General features: G+C 33.2%; 2 protein-coding genes across 5 annotated transcripts; both read left to right on the top strand.

The window, feature by feature from the left end:
- The first annotated feature begins 3,448 nt into the window (after window positions 1-3,448).
- Window positions 3,449-7,856, top strand: LOC107907403 (heterogeneous nuclear ribonucleoprotein 1). 3 transcript variants are annotated; one of them, XM_016834774.2, is made up of 4 exons: window positions 3,449-4,161; window positions 4,421-4,643; window positions 5,426-6,614; window positions 7,343-7,856. In XM_016834774.2, exons 2-4 carry the CDS (start codon window positions 4,422-4,424, stop codon window positions 7,354-7,356), a joined length of 1,425 nt encoding a protein of 474 aa, XP_016690263.1. In that variant the 5' UTR covers window positions 3,449-4,161; window position 4,421; the 3' UTR covers window positions 7,357-7,856. The 3 variants fall into 3 exon arrangements, with proteins under 3 accessions (XP_016690263.1, XP_016690264.1, XP_016690265.1); XM_016834775.2 differs by having other exon boundaries at window positions 3,489-3,871; XM_016834776.2 differs by lacking the exons at window positions 3,449-4,161; window positions 4,421-4,643 and adding an exon at window positions 4,667-4,990.
- Window positions 7,857-9,613: 1,757 nt separating this feature from the next.
- On the top strand, window positions 9,614-12,582 carry LOC107907404 (ACT domain-containing protein ACR11). Of its 2 annotated transcripts, none has more exons than XM_016834777.2 (10): window positions 9,614-10,090; window positions 10,429-10,507; window positions 10,594-10,722; window positions 10,802-10,896; window positions 11,159-11,243; window positions 11,327-11,386; window positions 11,651-11,706; window positions 11,883-11,988; window positions 12,135-12,203; window positions 12,360-12,582. In XM_016834777.2, the coding sequence occupies exons 1-10, from the start codon at window positions 9,954-9,956 to the stop codon at window positions 12,420-12,422; spliced, it is 879 nt and encodes a 292-aa protein (XP_016690266.1). In that variant the 5' UTR covers window positions 9,614-9,953; the 3' UTR covers window positions 12,423-12,582. The 2 variants fall into 2 exon arrangements, with proteins under 2 accessions (XP_016690266.1, XP_040949914.1); XM_041093980.1 differs by having other exon boundaries at window positions 9,673-10,090; window positions 10,438-10,507.
- The last annotated feature ends 2,031 nt before the right edge of the window (window positions 12,583-14,613 follow it).

The following is a 14,613-nucleotide window of genomic DNA, read 5'->3' as shown; positions in this document are numbered from 1 at the left end:
AGACAAAAGTCAAGGCAAACTAGAGTTGTTGGTATTGGACAACATTTTGTTTTTCTCCATATAGTATAATATAGCACGTTGGAATGATATTTTAGTAATAAAAAAAAAACAAACACAATTATAGAAATGAAAGATTATTAAAGATCTGATTAAGTAAAATAATACCAAATTAAATAAAAATAGTGTGGGAATAAAAAATGGTATAATCTCAAAATATCATATTATCATGTTTTATGTAAGGACCAAATTGAAAAAATGGTTTAATTTCGAAATTAATGTGAACAAAAATTTTGCAGATTAAGTTGATGTCCCTAATTAAATAAGCAACCAGCTTGAGTTTTACCCTAAACCTAAAGGAAGTCATGTCCTGTCTTAGTAGGTGGGAGGCAAGGGATGGGAAGTTGCCATTGTTGGATTGGAGTTCCTCCTAGTTTCACCACACATCAAACTTTATTTTTTATTAAATTATATCAATAAGATTAGGATATAGAAGATGAAACCTCTGTGTTGATATGACTTCGATATGTCCTTTGCCATTTGCCCCATTTGGTCTTGTAATCATCATAAAATGAAATGCCACCTATACAAATTTCAGAATACATTCTACCCAAATTATTATTCCTACTATTAAATAAAATTTATTTTATTTAAAAAGTCAAATAAAATCATTTTATAATAAATTTGATATTTATTATTTAAAAAATGACAAATTTTATTTTTTTCATTTACAATTCAGTTTTCAACAAAAAAAATTATTTGAAAAATAATAAAATATTTTAAAAAATTAACTATATTAATTGATAAATGATATTTTTAAGGGAAATAAAAAAGTATTATTTTTTAATAGTATAAAAAATAAATTTAATCATTTAATAATAAAAATTAATTTGATTAAACTCCTATAAGTAAAAAAACCTGCCAAATAATTCAACCCATATATATAGTATAAGTCATAACCAGATAAAAACTAGAATCAGCCAGCCAGCAAGCAGCTTGACTTTGTTTTTGCCTAACTAAATATAGATAAATTGATTTTTTTTTAAACTCAATTTGAACTACTGTTACTGTATGATTTTGATAAGTAAGGTTCATAATCTTCTTTGTATTCTGCGGCCGACCACTTGCCTGCCTGTCAGGGCTAGCCCCTAATTATCAACAATTTATTAATTCATAATATATGAGATAGTCGGTTAAATATCTCATATATACTAAAAAATTCTGTTAATTGTTGAATTAGGTTATTTTTTAGAAAATTTAAGAAAAAAAAGTGGTTTTTAGAAAGTGTATGTGAAAGTTGGTTCAATTGGATGAGTTTTTTATCGACATATCGAAAAAGCGCATTCAATTGAAAGTGTTTTCTGAAAATTTCAAAAAGAATACGTCAAATTGGGATACTTTTCTTGACATGTCAACAAAAAACTCATTTAGTTGGGAAAATTTTCCTGTTAACTGTGCAAAAAGCACACCTAAACACGCTTTTATACACCCTCTTCAAATATAATCTATTTTAAAATTTTAAAAAAATCAATCTATTTGATCAATTATTTTTTCCAATATATATGACTACTTTAATTGAGATAGTCCAATAATCAAAATTTATCCAGTGATTCTTCTTATTTAAAATGTAATATATATATAAATTAAAATAAAATAAACTCATCCCTCGTCAATCTAAAATATATCTTTATTTTTTTTTAAAAAGAGGGGAATATCGAAGGCTTATGAAACGATCTTGATGAAGATTTTAGCGGTGATGATGACGATGATGATGCAGATCATTTAACGATGAAAAAAATAAAATAATTTGGGCTAATAATAATATGATTAGTAAGTAAATTAACTCTGAGTTGGAATTGGTGATGGGGATGGGAGAGTAGGTGTGGGTGCACAACCAATCCTTTCTGTCTTTCACATTTCTATCTCACCTTTTATTCTTTCTTTGCTTTTTATTTTATTTTATTTTATTTTTAATATTAAAAGTTGGATGCGAAGCTATTTATTCCAAACACATACATATATATAAATACTAATGATTTTTTTTTTCTTTCAATTCCAATAATTCGACTTTTTTAAATGTATCTAGCATACAATTTTAGACTATATTCAATCTCTTATTTGGTTGAGGAAATTACTCTTTTTTTTTTCAATTCAACTATTTTAGCTTTCTCAATTGAATCTTAATTTAATTGATATAAATATTATTGTTAATGCAAGAGAACGTAAATTCGTATACACTAAAATACATTATTCTTCTATTTATAAATTAAAAAAAGACTATAAATAATTTTACATATTGCATAAAAAAGTACAAATAATAATATTAATTTTCTTTGGATTGAAGTGAAATTTATATATGAATCATTCAACTCATTTTCTCTCACATACTTCTTTTGTTTACTGTTTATATGTACGTAAGTAACAAAAGGCTCAAAGCCCAAAGACATTCATGTTGTTTGAAAATTCATGCTATGGTTGATTTTAACACACAACATTGTTGAATTAATGCACTATGTTAGTTATGGACCACCAAAATTATTATTTAATAATATAATTTAATTCAAACACTCCAGGGAAAATTTTTAAGAGTTCAAATATATATATATATAATTTTAATAGATGATGTTGAGAGAAAAATAAAAAAAAATTGTGATTTTTATGATGATAAAGATTAAATTGTTAAATTTGAGATAATATGTGGATGAAATAATAGAAATAAAATACATAGAAATTTCATATGTGAAACAAGATATTGAGATGCATTACGTGGTTAAATTGTAATAAGAAAGAAAATTAATTTAATACGATTAATTAGTAAATATAAAACTTCTATGACAAATAGGAACTGAATTGAAAAGTTATGGAAGTTTATAAGAAATAATAGATAAGTGAAGAATGTATCATCTCGGTGTTTTGACTCAATGTTCAGGTCGAGTATGAAATGTTACAATAAACAGAACCTTATCAGTTTAGAAAATATCTTACAGAAAAAAATTAGTAAGACATTTTACAGGAATAAAGAGATAATTTTATGTTGAACATCTTGTTTTACATGAAACAAACATTGAAAAAGACTGAAGATATTTTCCGTAAAAATATTCTCATTGAAACAAACGAAGTATTAATGTTTCTATAGATAGATTTAAAAAAGAAAAGAGATATAATATTAAAAAAATAGCTGCTTAGGTCCCTAGGTCCCTAGGAAATTATATAAAGGGACTTTGGAAAGATACATGTAATGATGTTTATTTATAATGTAAAGTGTTTTTAGGATGGAGTTGATAGAGTATTGAATATTAAGTACAACAATAATAATAAAAGATATAATAGAAAATATTGAATTTTTTTTATTTTTTGGATAAATTAAATTGGATTTAATAAGATTGAATTTTTAAACCGATAAAAATATGTGAAAGGTTAATAATATTGATTTAAACCGCGTTTAGAAGACAATTTTAAAATCAAATTCAAAACATGGAAACAGCCATCGTCTCTCCTTAACAACTTTCTTGTAAGAAAAGGATAGCCTACCCTTTGCTGCCTTACACAGTTCTCTCTTTCTCTCTGCTAAATATATATAAAATAAATATCCTTTTTTTTTTATCCAAATCCATTTTCTCTCACACATCTCTGCCTCTCTGTTTGATACACGAAATCCATTCATTTACACCACAGGCACACACACATATATTCTTTTTATAAATCCCAACTCCATTGATAACGAAAACAGTAATCGGAAGAAACAAAGAAAAGAAAAAAAATAAAAAAAGAGAGAGGAAAAGGAGGGCCTTTTCAGCCCTCTCTTCTTGTTATGCTTCCTCTCAGATCTTAGATTCTCTTGCTTTACCTTCTGGGCCTTTTTTTTTCCTCCCTGGTACAGTTTTATATCATTGTCCCTTCAAAACTAGATTAAAATAAACACACAAATCTTGTTTTTCTTATGTTTTCTTCATTATTTGCTCTAAACTAATTCTGGGTGTTGGATCCTTCCACTCATTTCGCGTTAAAGTTGCTCCCTTTTCATGCGTTGGGTTTTTTAGGAATCCTGGATTGTTGGCCGATTCATAGTCGATCCGTAATTGGTTTTACGTTTTCCGATTGAATCCAACATTGGGTCGTTTTATATTGATATAAACAACGAAGCTTTGCTTGATTCCTGACAAGGCATGGTTATCTTCGTTTAATCTACATTTACAATGTTTATGTTGGATTGTCTTTTTAAACCATGATGCTGAATTCTGTATTGCCGTTTAAATTTAAAGAAATCAAAGTCTTGATTATATCTGGCGTTATTTTACATAAAATTTACGAGTCGAATTCGAGATCCGATGCTTGCTTCTTCTCTTGTTGAATAGAATTATATATATATTATGACGTGTTATATTCAAGTTGTTTACGATTCAATTTGATATCTAATATTCAGAATGGAAATGGAGCTTGGCAAGCTATTCATCGGTGGGATTTCTTGGGGCACAAATGAGGACCGTCTTAGAGAGTATTTTCAAACTTTTGGGGAAGTTGTGGAAGCTGTGATAATGAAGGATCGGGCTACCGGGCGTGCCCGTGGATTCGGGTTTGTCGTTTTTGCTGATCCGGCTGTTGCAGAAAGGGTCGTGATGAAAGAGCATATGATAGACGGTAGAACTGTGAGTTCTTAACTTTTTTGAACTCCCTTATAACATGATTTATTCTTAAATATACTTTTCATTGATATTATGAATTGTATAACATGCAATTCGAGCAGTTGATGGCCTTTCATATTATCTTTTCGTTTATTTTTCAGTCATGATTGGTTGGTTATTTGATTAGAATAGGACTTTAAAAAAAATTGTATTGGTTTAATTTTGATGCTTGTATTGTACATTGTGAGGTTTGCTTGGCAGCATGTTGCTATTGAGTAAGAACTACTCCAGTAACATGTATTTCCCTTTTGAGGGCTAATGAAGGTGATAGATTTCCAAACATTGTCGATGTTGACAGCTTCATATTACAGGTTTGATCACCAGTACGAAATCGCTTTCAGCAGTAGAATAAATTTCAAAAAGACCAAAATGCTTATATTAGACGTGACTCAGATATAACAAATGTTCTTCTTATAGTTGCATTTAGATGAATCAATGCATTCAAAACAGAATATTCTAATTGTGAAAAAATAACCATTGGTAATTATATAGCAATTGAAGTGATGATGACTTTACAACCTTAAGAACTAGAGTGGTGTAAAAATACAATCTGTATCATGGGGAAGAAGCATATTTGTAGAATAGTGCTAGTTTCCCTGATTCATAAAAGAATTTGGGTAAAGTTGATCAGCTTTAGGTGGTGCCTTTCTTTAAGATTCAAGGAGTTTGTGCACTTCAGATACCGGTATTTATGTTGTAAGACTGAAATTGTGTTTTAACTCCGTTTTCTGTGTCTCTCTCTACAGGTTGAGGCAAAGAAGGCAGTTCCTAGGGATGACCAGAACATGTTGAACAAAAATAATATTAGCACACTTGGATCACCTGGTCCTTCTCGCACAAAAAAGATTTTTGTAGGAGGCTTGGCATCCACAGTCACTGAGAGTGACTTTAAGAGGTACTTTGATCAGTTCGGTACAATTACAGATGTTGTTGTGATGTATGATCACAACACTCTGAGGCCACGAGGTTTTGGATTCATAACTTATGATTCAGAGGAAGCTGTGGATAAAGTCTTGCAGAGAACATTTCATGAACTCAATGGGAAAATGGTTGAGGTCAAGCGAGCTGTCCCCAAAGAATCATCTTTAGGTCCTAACCGGAACCAGTTAGGTGGGTATAACTTTGGCCTCAGTAGAGTCAATAGCTTCCTTAATGGGTACATGCAGGGTTATAATACTAATTCAGTTGGTGGTTATGGTGTTAGAATGGAAGGTAGATCTAGTCCGGGTACTATTGGTCATAATGGGTTTTCTCCATTGAGTCATGGTTATGGGATGGGACTGAATTTTGAGTCAAATTTGAGTCCAAGCTCTGGATGGAACTCGAACCTTGGTTCTAACCTGAGCTATGGACGGAGATTGAACACCTCATTTAATGGAAATTCAAACAGATTTGCAAGTCCCTTTGGGTATGGTGTGGGCAGTGGAGGAAATGATTCCGTCTTAAACTCAGCTGGTCGAAATGTGTGGGGAAATGGGTGTCTTAACTATGCTACTAACTCCACAAACTCTAGTGCTATGTTGGGGCCTGGAAGCGGGAAAACAGGTGTGAGTTCTTTGGGCAGCATTGGACCACTTTGGGATTCCTCTCCTAAGTCAGGTCAAGGTGGAGGTGTTGCTTCTGCTTACAATGGTAGCAATCTTAGGTATGGAAGTGGCGGTTTTGGTATTGCATCGGGAGGGATATGCCATGGGAGAAGCAGTGGAACCAGTGTTGTCCAGGTATCATCCCATGGTGGTTATGACAGGGCTTATGCTGATATTTATGGCAATGGTTCATTTTTCGAGGATTCTACTTGGCAATCTTCACCCTTAGACCTAGAGCAGTCTAGTTCTTTTGATTTTGGTCTGGGAAATACAACTTCAGATGTTATGTCTAATAACTCTGCTGGTTACATTGGCGGTTATAACGTTACAAATAGGCAGTCAAATGGAGGTAAGACTTGGTTCATTTTCTATTGGTTATAATGTGCCAGAAGTCCCTGCACTTTTTGGAAATTGGGAATTTAGTCCTTGTACTTTTATTTCATGAAATTTAGTCCCTCTACTTTTCAGATTTTAAAATTCAGGTCTGAAATCCTTTTTGTTAAATTCAAGTTAATTACAAAGTGTTTTTTTTTAATTGTGAGCAACAAACTTAACAAAAAGGATTTAGCAGTGTTAACAGTTGGACCTGAATTTTGAAATATAAAAAGTAGGAGGACTAAATTCATAAATTTCAAAAAGTACAGCGACTTCTGGCACATTTTAACCTTTTCTATTTAACTGTTTCTTTACATTTATTTTCCTCAGATATCTTGCTTGTCTTCTTAAACATCATCAACAGATGTAGAGAATGCACACTAGTATTAGACCAAAAGCATTTCTTAGGTTATACTAGTTTTGCGAGGTTGATTGAATTATATTTGTCTAGTTGTCATTTACTAGATAATTAAAACCGGTATGCGATTAAGAACCAATGCTGCGTAGGCAATTTCATTGTGTTTTGGCCGTCTTTAGGGTGTTATTAACTTATCTATAGCCCTTCTAAGGATCAATGTCAGAATCCATGTTTAGCAATGAAAAAAAAAACCCTATTCATCAATTAGTAGTTGAGAAACAGATAATATTAATCTGGGTGCTTTATTGCGGTACTCATTTTCTATTGCTTACCATCTTTTCCAGGGATTGCCACATAGGTTGATGATGATATGATGTCACGATATAACGGTAGGATATTTGAACGGTGGAGCGGGTGAATGACTGGATTTCTGCATTGCCCCCACTGAGATATTTCAGTTTTATACGAAAATACGAGTAGAGAGCTGATTTGGTTTACCTGTTTTGATGAACCTGTTATAGAGACGAGTTACAAAGAATTCATGCAAGGTATGTGCTTCAGGGTTTTTTTTTTTTGTTCTTTCCATTTTCTAACACAGGTTTTCTTTACTGGGATTTTAATTAAATGTAAAATCAGATTGCCAGTATATGCAGATTATTGTAATTTTTCTTTCCCATTCTTTCCTTTGGAGTTTAGAGTTGTTCGATTTTTATGGTGTTATATCCATTGAAGCTGCCGGGCTAATGTATATTGTAGGTATTAGGGAGATGTCAATTTGGTTTGGATTTACATTCTGAAATGGAGGGTTACTCATTTAAGAGATCCCCTTGAATAAAGATGCTGCAAAAGTTTAAAAAAGAATGTGATTTTGTTTTGGTATATTTTGTTCTTCACTCGATTTATATTTGATACACACTGTTTCACTTTTTACCAAACTTATCTTCCATGCAAGGAAAACAAATTGCAAGGCACTGCACTTTTGCAAACCGACCAAATTGGTAATTTAATGGAATGAGTGCATTTTTGTAAACACAAGTTGGCCTGAACCAAGTGTAGCCGATTAAATACCAGAATATTGTGTGGTGGTTTTGACCTCTTATCTTATCCTGACATTTCTTAACGCTTGTGCTTTGTAGTCACTTTCATTGTATGGGTATATCGTCACCTTCGACTTCCATGAATAGGGGATCTTATCACCTATTGAGGTGGTCCTTGGCAGATCTCTGCATTAGTTCATATAAAAAAGGGAACAATTTACCTTAAGATTATAAGATAATGTAAGAAAACTACCATTACATATAATGACAGCATCAGGCATCAAGTATATAATGGATAATGGTTTTCATTCGAGTGGTAGCAATGCAAGCAATTTTAAGTTACCGTGATGTACAAGAATATTTACTATATATCAAGTAAAGCCAAAACCTAAATAAGATTGTTGTTCATTGTTCCTAAGCCATGCTATTTCCTTTCTTTATACTTTTGCCTTCATCATTAGCCTTCTCCCGAAATGACTACAATAAGCCATATGCCTCAAACAACCTAATCTTTACACATTACATTATATTGATTTTGTTTAGCATTACTATTACCATTGCAAAAAGATCAGTTTAAAAAATGCATTTAAAAATACTAATTGAGTCTTAGTTCAATTGATACGGTTGCTATTGCAAAAACTAAAAAGACCTTTGTTTTACTGTGTTTAAATGTATTTTTCTTCTGATTTAAGGGTTAAGAGAGATTATAACTTGAAATAAATATTGTATAAAGAAATACACAGCGAAAAAACTGAGAGATCTTATAACTAGAAATAATGATAATGCAGTTGGAAAATTGAGTTTTTTTTTTATTTTTTTTATTTTTATTAAGAGAGTTGCGAGATTTATATTGCTGCATTATAATGGAAAATTGGTTTTAAAATGTCTGAAAAGTATGTTATAGATTATTTCTAATGGTAATCCAATAAATGAACAGTATAATAACGACTTAATTATTAAAAATTATATAAAAAGTGATTTTTAATTTTCTTAAAAAGAATATATCATCTTAACAAAAAAAATAATTATTATCCACTTTAAAAAATTAAAATTAGCAAGTGATATACATATTATACAAATATGTGAATGGATACGTTTTAAGGCAATTTTTGTTTTTGGTTAAAGACATTAGGTAGGAAAAAAAAAATACAGAATACTTGAACTATGCTTTAGTTGTGTTTGTAAAGTTGATGTTTTGATGTGTTCTTTTTTTCAAATTTAAATTCATCATATATCAGCTTTATCTAAATAAATTTTAGATTTCAATTTAATAATTATATTTAAACTTATAATTATGCTCGTAAAAACACTTGCAAAATGCTAAATAAGCCTCGAGTGATGGTGTCTTGAACTTAACGCCATCATGTGTAAGTGTCGTTAGGATAAGGGCACTTCGGGAATTATAACATGTAAGGTAAGTTGCGCGCGTGCGTGCCTATGTGCTCTCCATACTTGAAAATATTTCCTAGTCACTTCCGCAACATTTAAGGCCATGTTTGGTTACCTTGATTCTCAAACTTAACATCCATAATCGACGTGTATGTTAAATAGGAAAAAGACCAAACACGGCTCAGGGAATTTGATGGGTCCGTTTAGACGTTAGGGAGATATTATGACAAGAAAGGGAATGGCTGAATGGGATTGGATTATATTTATACGTAATTCAAAAAGGATGGAAAAAGAAAGAGAGGAGCAAAATAAATTAGTGTGTTATCTTTCTCCCCCTAATCTCTATCTCCATGGCGGATAAAACGAGAGCCTCACCTTACCACTCTCATTTCTTCCAACTCCCTTCTTCTTCTTCAATTTGATCTATCTGTTTCTTTCTTCTTTGCTTCTTTTCAAGCTCTATTATTATAACAGCTACCTCTGCTTCTTCTTCTTCTTCTTTTCAATTGCCATTAGTTTGATTGTAGCTATGGCTTCTGCTGCTAACTGTGTAGTGTATTTTAGCAGCAACACTAACTACCTTACTGTCTCAGAACTAAAAAACCATTCTTTGCCTGCTACCTTTGTCAGCAGACCACCCAACAATTACACTCTTGGGAAAAGAAGGTATGATTGCTGATCTTAAATTCTAGTTTCTTTTTATGCTCTGGGTGTTGAAATTATTGATTGGGAAATTTTATAGGGTGTTTTTTTTTATGGTACATGAAAGTAAACAAATTAATGCATTTGTAATCCGTCGTTATTGTCTTAGAAATTGGATCAGGTATGGGATTTTAAAGCACGTCTCTCTGATTATAGTTTAAATCGCTTTTGCTGCAATTTTGCTGTACCAATCGTCCCTTTTCTTCAGTTACTACTGTTACTCCTCAACTGGATTTGCGGTTGCTAACATTGTATATATCTTGATGCCTAATCTCTTTTCTAAGCTACATCTTGGCTTTTAGTCATTACAGTGTCAGATTGTTATCTTCAACGACGGGAATCAATCCACGGGCAGCAGCACCATCAGCCACTGCTGTAGAGGTATGAAGAGCAGTAACCTATTTAGTTGATTGTTAACCATTTATTAACTGCCTAAACTTCCATTCCTGGTGGTTTTATGGTTGAAGAATGATGGAAGTTTCCCCGACACTGATATGGTTCCAACCCCCAAAGTTATAATTGATCAAGACTCGGATCCAGATGCCACTGTTGTTGAAATTACCTTTGGCGATCGACTCGGAGCGCTTCTTGATACTGTATAATTTGTATTCTCTTTCATTTTATTTTATAACAACTTTTTATGTATGATCTTAACTATTAGCTAATGAGCTGCAGATGAATGCACTTAAAAGTCTCGGGTTGAATGTTACCAAGGCAAATGTCTATTTGGATTCATCTGGGAAGCACAACAAGTTTTGCATCACCAAGGCGTAAGTTTGGATCCCCATTTTGCTTGAATTATTTGACATAAGTATGGTTCTTCATTTCCCTTGAACTAATAAAGTCTTGTTATTGTGGCGAATCAATTTTCTCATTCATCAAGTAAATTCCCTAAAATGGGCTAAGGCCAACTTTGGGAATTCAACGCTGTTAATTAAAACACTCAGATAAAAATTGGATGTTCGGTCTCAGTTGTTAGACAAGCTATTTTAGATGCAGTTTTACTAATATAGTGATGGTGTGTTCCTGCAGTAGCACTGGAAGGAAAGTTGAAGAACCGGAACTGCTCGAGGCAATACGTTTGACGATTATAAACAACTTACTTGAGTTTCATCCGGTAACCATCTCTTCTTTTTTCCTTATTCTTGGTGAGGAATCTCCCAGTAAAGCCTATTGACATGTTATGTGGTTGTGGTCCAGGAATCAAGCTCCCAGTTAGCAATGGGTGCAACCTTTGGTGCTGAGCCACCAAAAGAAACGGTATTCCTCTTGCAAAGTTTCTCTTTTCTTCTCACCCAAAGAGTTCAAGCGTTTTCCTATGAATTGAATGTTTGTCGAAACAAACTTTCTGCCACCACAAGAAGAGACTGTTACATTGCCATTTGCTTAATTCCCACGGAGAGTTTTGATGCTTGCTACTGAGACTGATACAAATTGGTCATAAATGTTACAAATTGTCGATCAATTATTGAGCTGAGCATGCATTAATCTCGTATTAAATTTTGCATTGCTGGAATTCCTCAGGTTGATGTGGACATTGCTACTCGCATAAGAGTTCATGATGATGGTCCTGACCGTAGGTAATGAATACTGTGGTCTCTCTCTAAATGCTGGGGCTTATAGTCTTATACAATGCAATCCCCACCCTTGAAATTTGATAGCTTAGGACTATAGCCTTGGCCCCATTTTGAAATTTTGCTAGTCGGCTCCCATGCTCTGACGATTATGGTGTGTCAATGCAAAAAAATTTGTTCAGCTTGCTATATGTGGAGACAGCCGATCACCCGGGGTTGTTGGTGGAGCTTGTGAAAACTATTACCGACATCAACGTTGCAGTTGAGTCCGGAGAGTTCGACACGGAGGTGATTGATCAGCTATTCTTTTTCCTTTTGTAACCGAGGAATTAGAGGACTAGATGATTATATTTTCACCTTCTTTTTCGAAGAATTGGTATTAGTAACTTAGTATTAGCATAATAATTAGTTTTGTCTACTTTTTTGCCACCTAGGGGTTGCTTGCAAAGGCAAAGTTTCACGTCAGCTACAAGGATAAAGCCCTCATCAAGCCTCTGCAGCAGGTAAAGAACAACATAAACCCAAACTTTTGCTACTCATTCTCCACCTGCTAACCCAAAGTGTACATGCTAGAAGAGATATGTGAGTATTTTTAAAGAAAATTGTATAGGGTTTTTTCAATGTGTGCTTATGAAATGTTGCTCTATGATACCTGACAGGTTCTTGCAAATAGTTTACGATATTACTTGAGGCGTCCGACTACAGAGGAGGCGAGTTTTTGAGCCACCATAGCCAAATGTAAGAGCAAGTTAGCAATGGGGTGAAGTTTAGAATGCTGTTGGCAAATAATCTCCTCTTGTAGGAATTCTATATACAGTCCCCTGTTACTGCATGGTAATTGTTGTATAACGATTTTAATTAATTTGATCACTAGTTGTGCAACACTACGGGATTCTTAGAAATGTTGGCTCATTTTGTGTCATTTGAGTCGGGCCTTACCCACACTCCACTATTTAAACTCTATTTACTTATATATTTCAGATATACAAAACAAAAAGGAGAGATGTTGAGTCCCCACATCAGTAATGAGTTTATTTTAGGGTAACTTAAGTGAGATTAAAACTGTTGGAGCCCTGCCTGCTATAAGCAACCTCAATTTTTGTAATCATCAAGTGGTCCTCTCTTAATTTTTTTATATTTAATTCAAATTTTCATTTAATATATAATTCAAATATAAATGTATTAAAAGATTGTTAATTAAAATTATTTAAACAAAATAGCTCCTTCGAATCTGAAATTTTTTCTTGAGTTTTCGAACTTGGTGATCACCGATGTTAGAAATTGAAGAATGGAAGAGAAACTAGAATTGGATGAAGTTGAATTCCCTCATACTATCTGCTTTCATCTATGGGACGCTTGGGAAAAGCTAAAATTGGATCAAGTTGTGGTGATCCATTTTTGCATGACACCTGCCCAACTCTATTTTAATTGAATGCGTCGTCCGAAATCAAACTCAACTTGAATACCTGTAAGTCCACAGCTCGCTCAATAATCTCAAAATTTGAGCAGGTGAACTTGGAAGTTATCTCGCCATTGTTGAACCATGGCCAAAAGTGTCGCGGTTTGTTTTATCGAGAAGGTCAAAAAACACATTATAGTGATTGAAGATACTTGCCTCGAGACAACAATCGTGAATCAGCTGAAAATGATGGTTATATTGTTTCTTTCGTTCACAATGAGAAGAGTTGAAAATCAGAGCTCCAACTTGTAAACACCACGAATTTACGGCTTGAAGCTTCAATTAAATTACTATCCACAAATCTTTGGTCAATCAAGCTTAATTAGTGTACGGATACTTCTACTAAAGGAACCCCCATATCTTTTAGGTTTGAAAGGAGTAGTCTGTATCTTTTCAGCATTGTAGATAACAAATATTTACAGTTTCAGTGTGGACGAAACAGAACAAAGTTTGCCTGTTTCGTTTCTCCCTAATTCCTTTTAAATTTGAAGAACTCTTTTTACATTTTAGTTCCAATTCTGACCTTTGTTGTCAACAATATACTCAACATCCTAAAATAATACAACAATGTTTTTTTTTATAGTATGAATTATTTAAGTAAGGTATGAATAAAATAGTTTTTTTTTAATATGCAATTTGAATGTAATTTGTGTATATAAATTATTATGAAAGATAAACGAGAATTTTAAGTGAAATAATTATCAAATTGAGTTTGAATTTAAAGAGTGAAATTCGAAAAAGTCTGCCGCTTGGCACGGTGTTCTTAGTCTGCCGCCTGGCACGTTTTTTTTTCTTTTGTGTTGTCGGGGTATAGTGCTATATTTTGCGTTGACAGGGTACAGTGTGGGGTCTTGATTCCTTTTGCTGATCAGTTTCTCGGGTGCCGTGTTTTATAATGGAAGATGTGTTGGCCAATCTGAGGCTAGTTGATGATGAGGAAGAAGCAATCCATGAGGATGGTACGGCTGTGGAAAACTTTTCGCAATTGTGTCTTGTGGGGCGTTGTTTAACAGACAGTGTGGTTCATTTCCCTTCGTTAAGGAATACTATGGCAGATCTTTGGCACCCTATTGGTGGGATCTGTATTACTGATATTGGGGAAAAAAGGTATTTATTCCAATTTTTTCATGAAGTTGACATTGTACGGGTGCTTGTGGGAACTCCTTGGTTTTTTGATAACCATCTGCTTTTATTGAAGAGAATATCGTATGGAGATAACCCGGCAGTAATGGAGTTAAACTCCACTGAATTTTGGGTTCAGGTCCATGATTTACCTCCAGGACTGATATCTGAATCGATGGTTGTGCAGTTAGGTAACTTCTGTGGAAAGTTTATTGAGTATGATTCTAATAACCCACTTTTGGGGCAAAAATCGTATATGCGCATTAGGGTTTGTCTGGATGTAAATGCACCATTGAAACGGAAGAAGAAGATCCAATTTGGGAAGGCTATGA

The sequence above is a fragment of the Gossypium hirsutum genome, chromosome D05, assembly GCF_007990345.1.
Source record: "Gossypium hirsutum isolate 1008001.06 chromosome D05, Gossypium_hirsutum_v2.1, whole genome shotgun sequence".
Lineage (NCBI taxonomy): Eukaryota > Viridiplantae > Streptophyta > Magnoliopsida > Malvales > Malvaceae > Gossypium > Gossypium hirsutum.
This window is presented reverse-complemented; position numbering and strand designations above follow the sequence as displayed.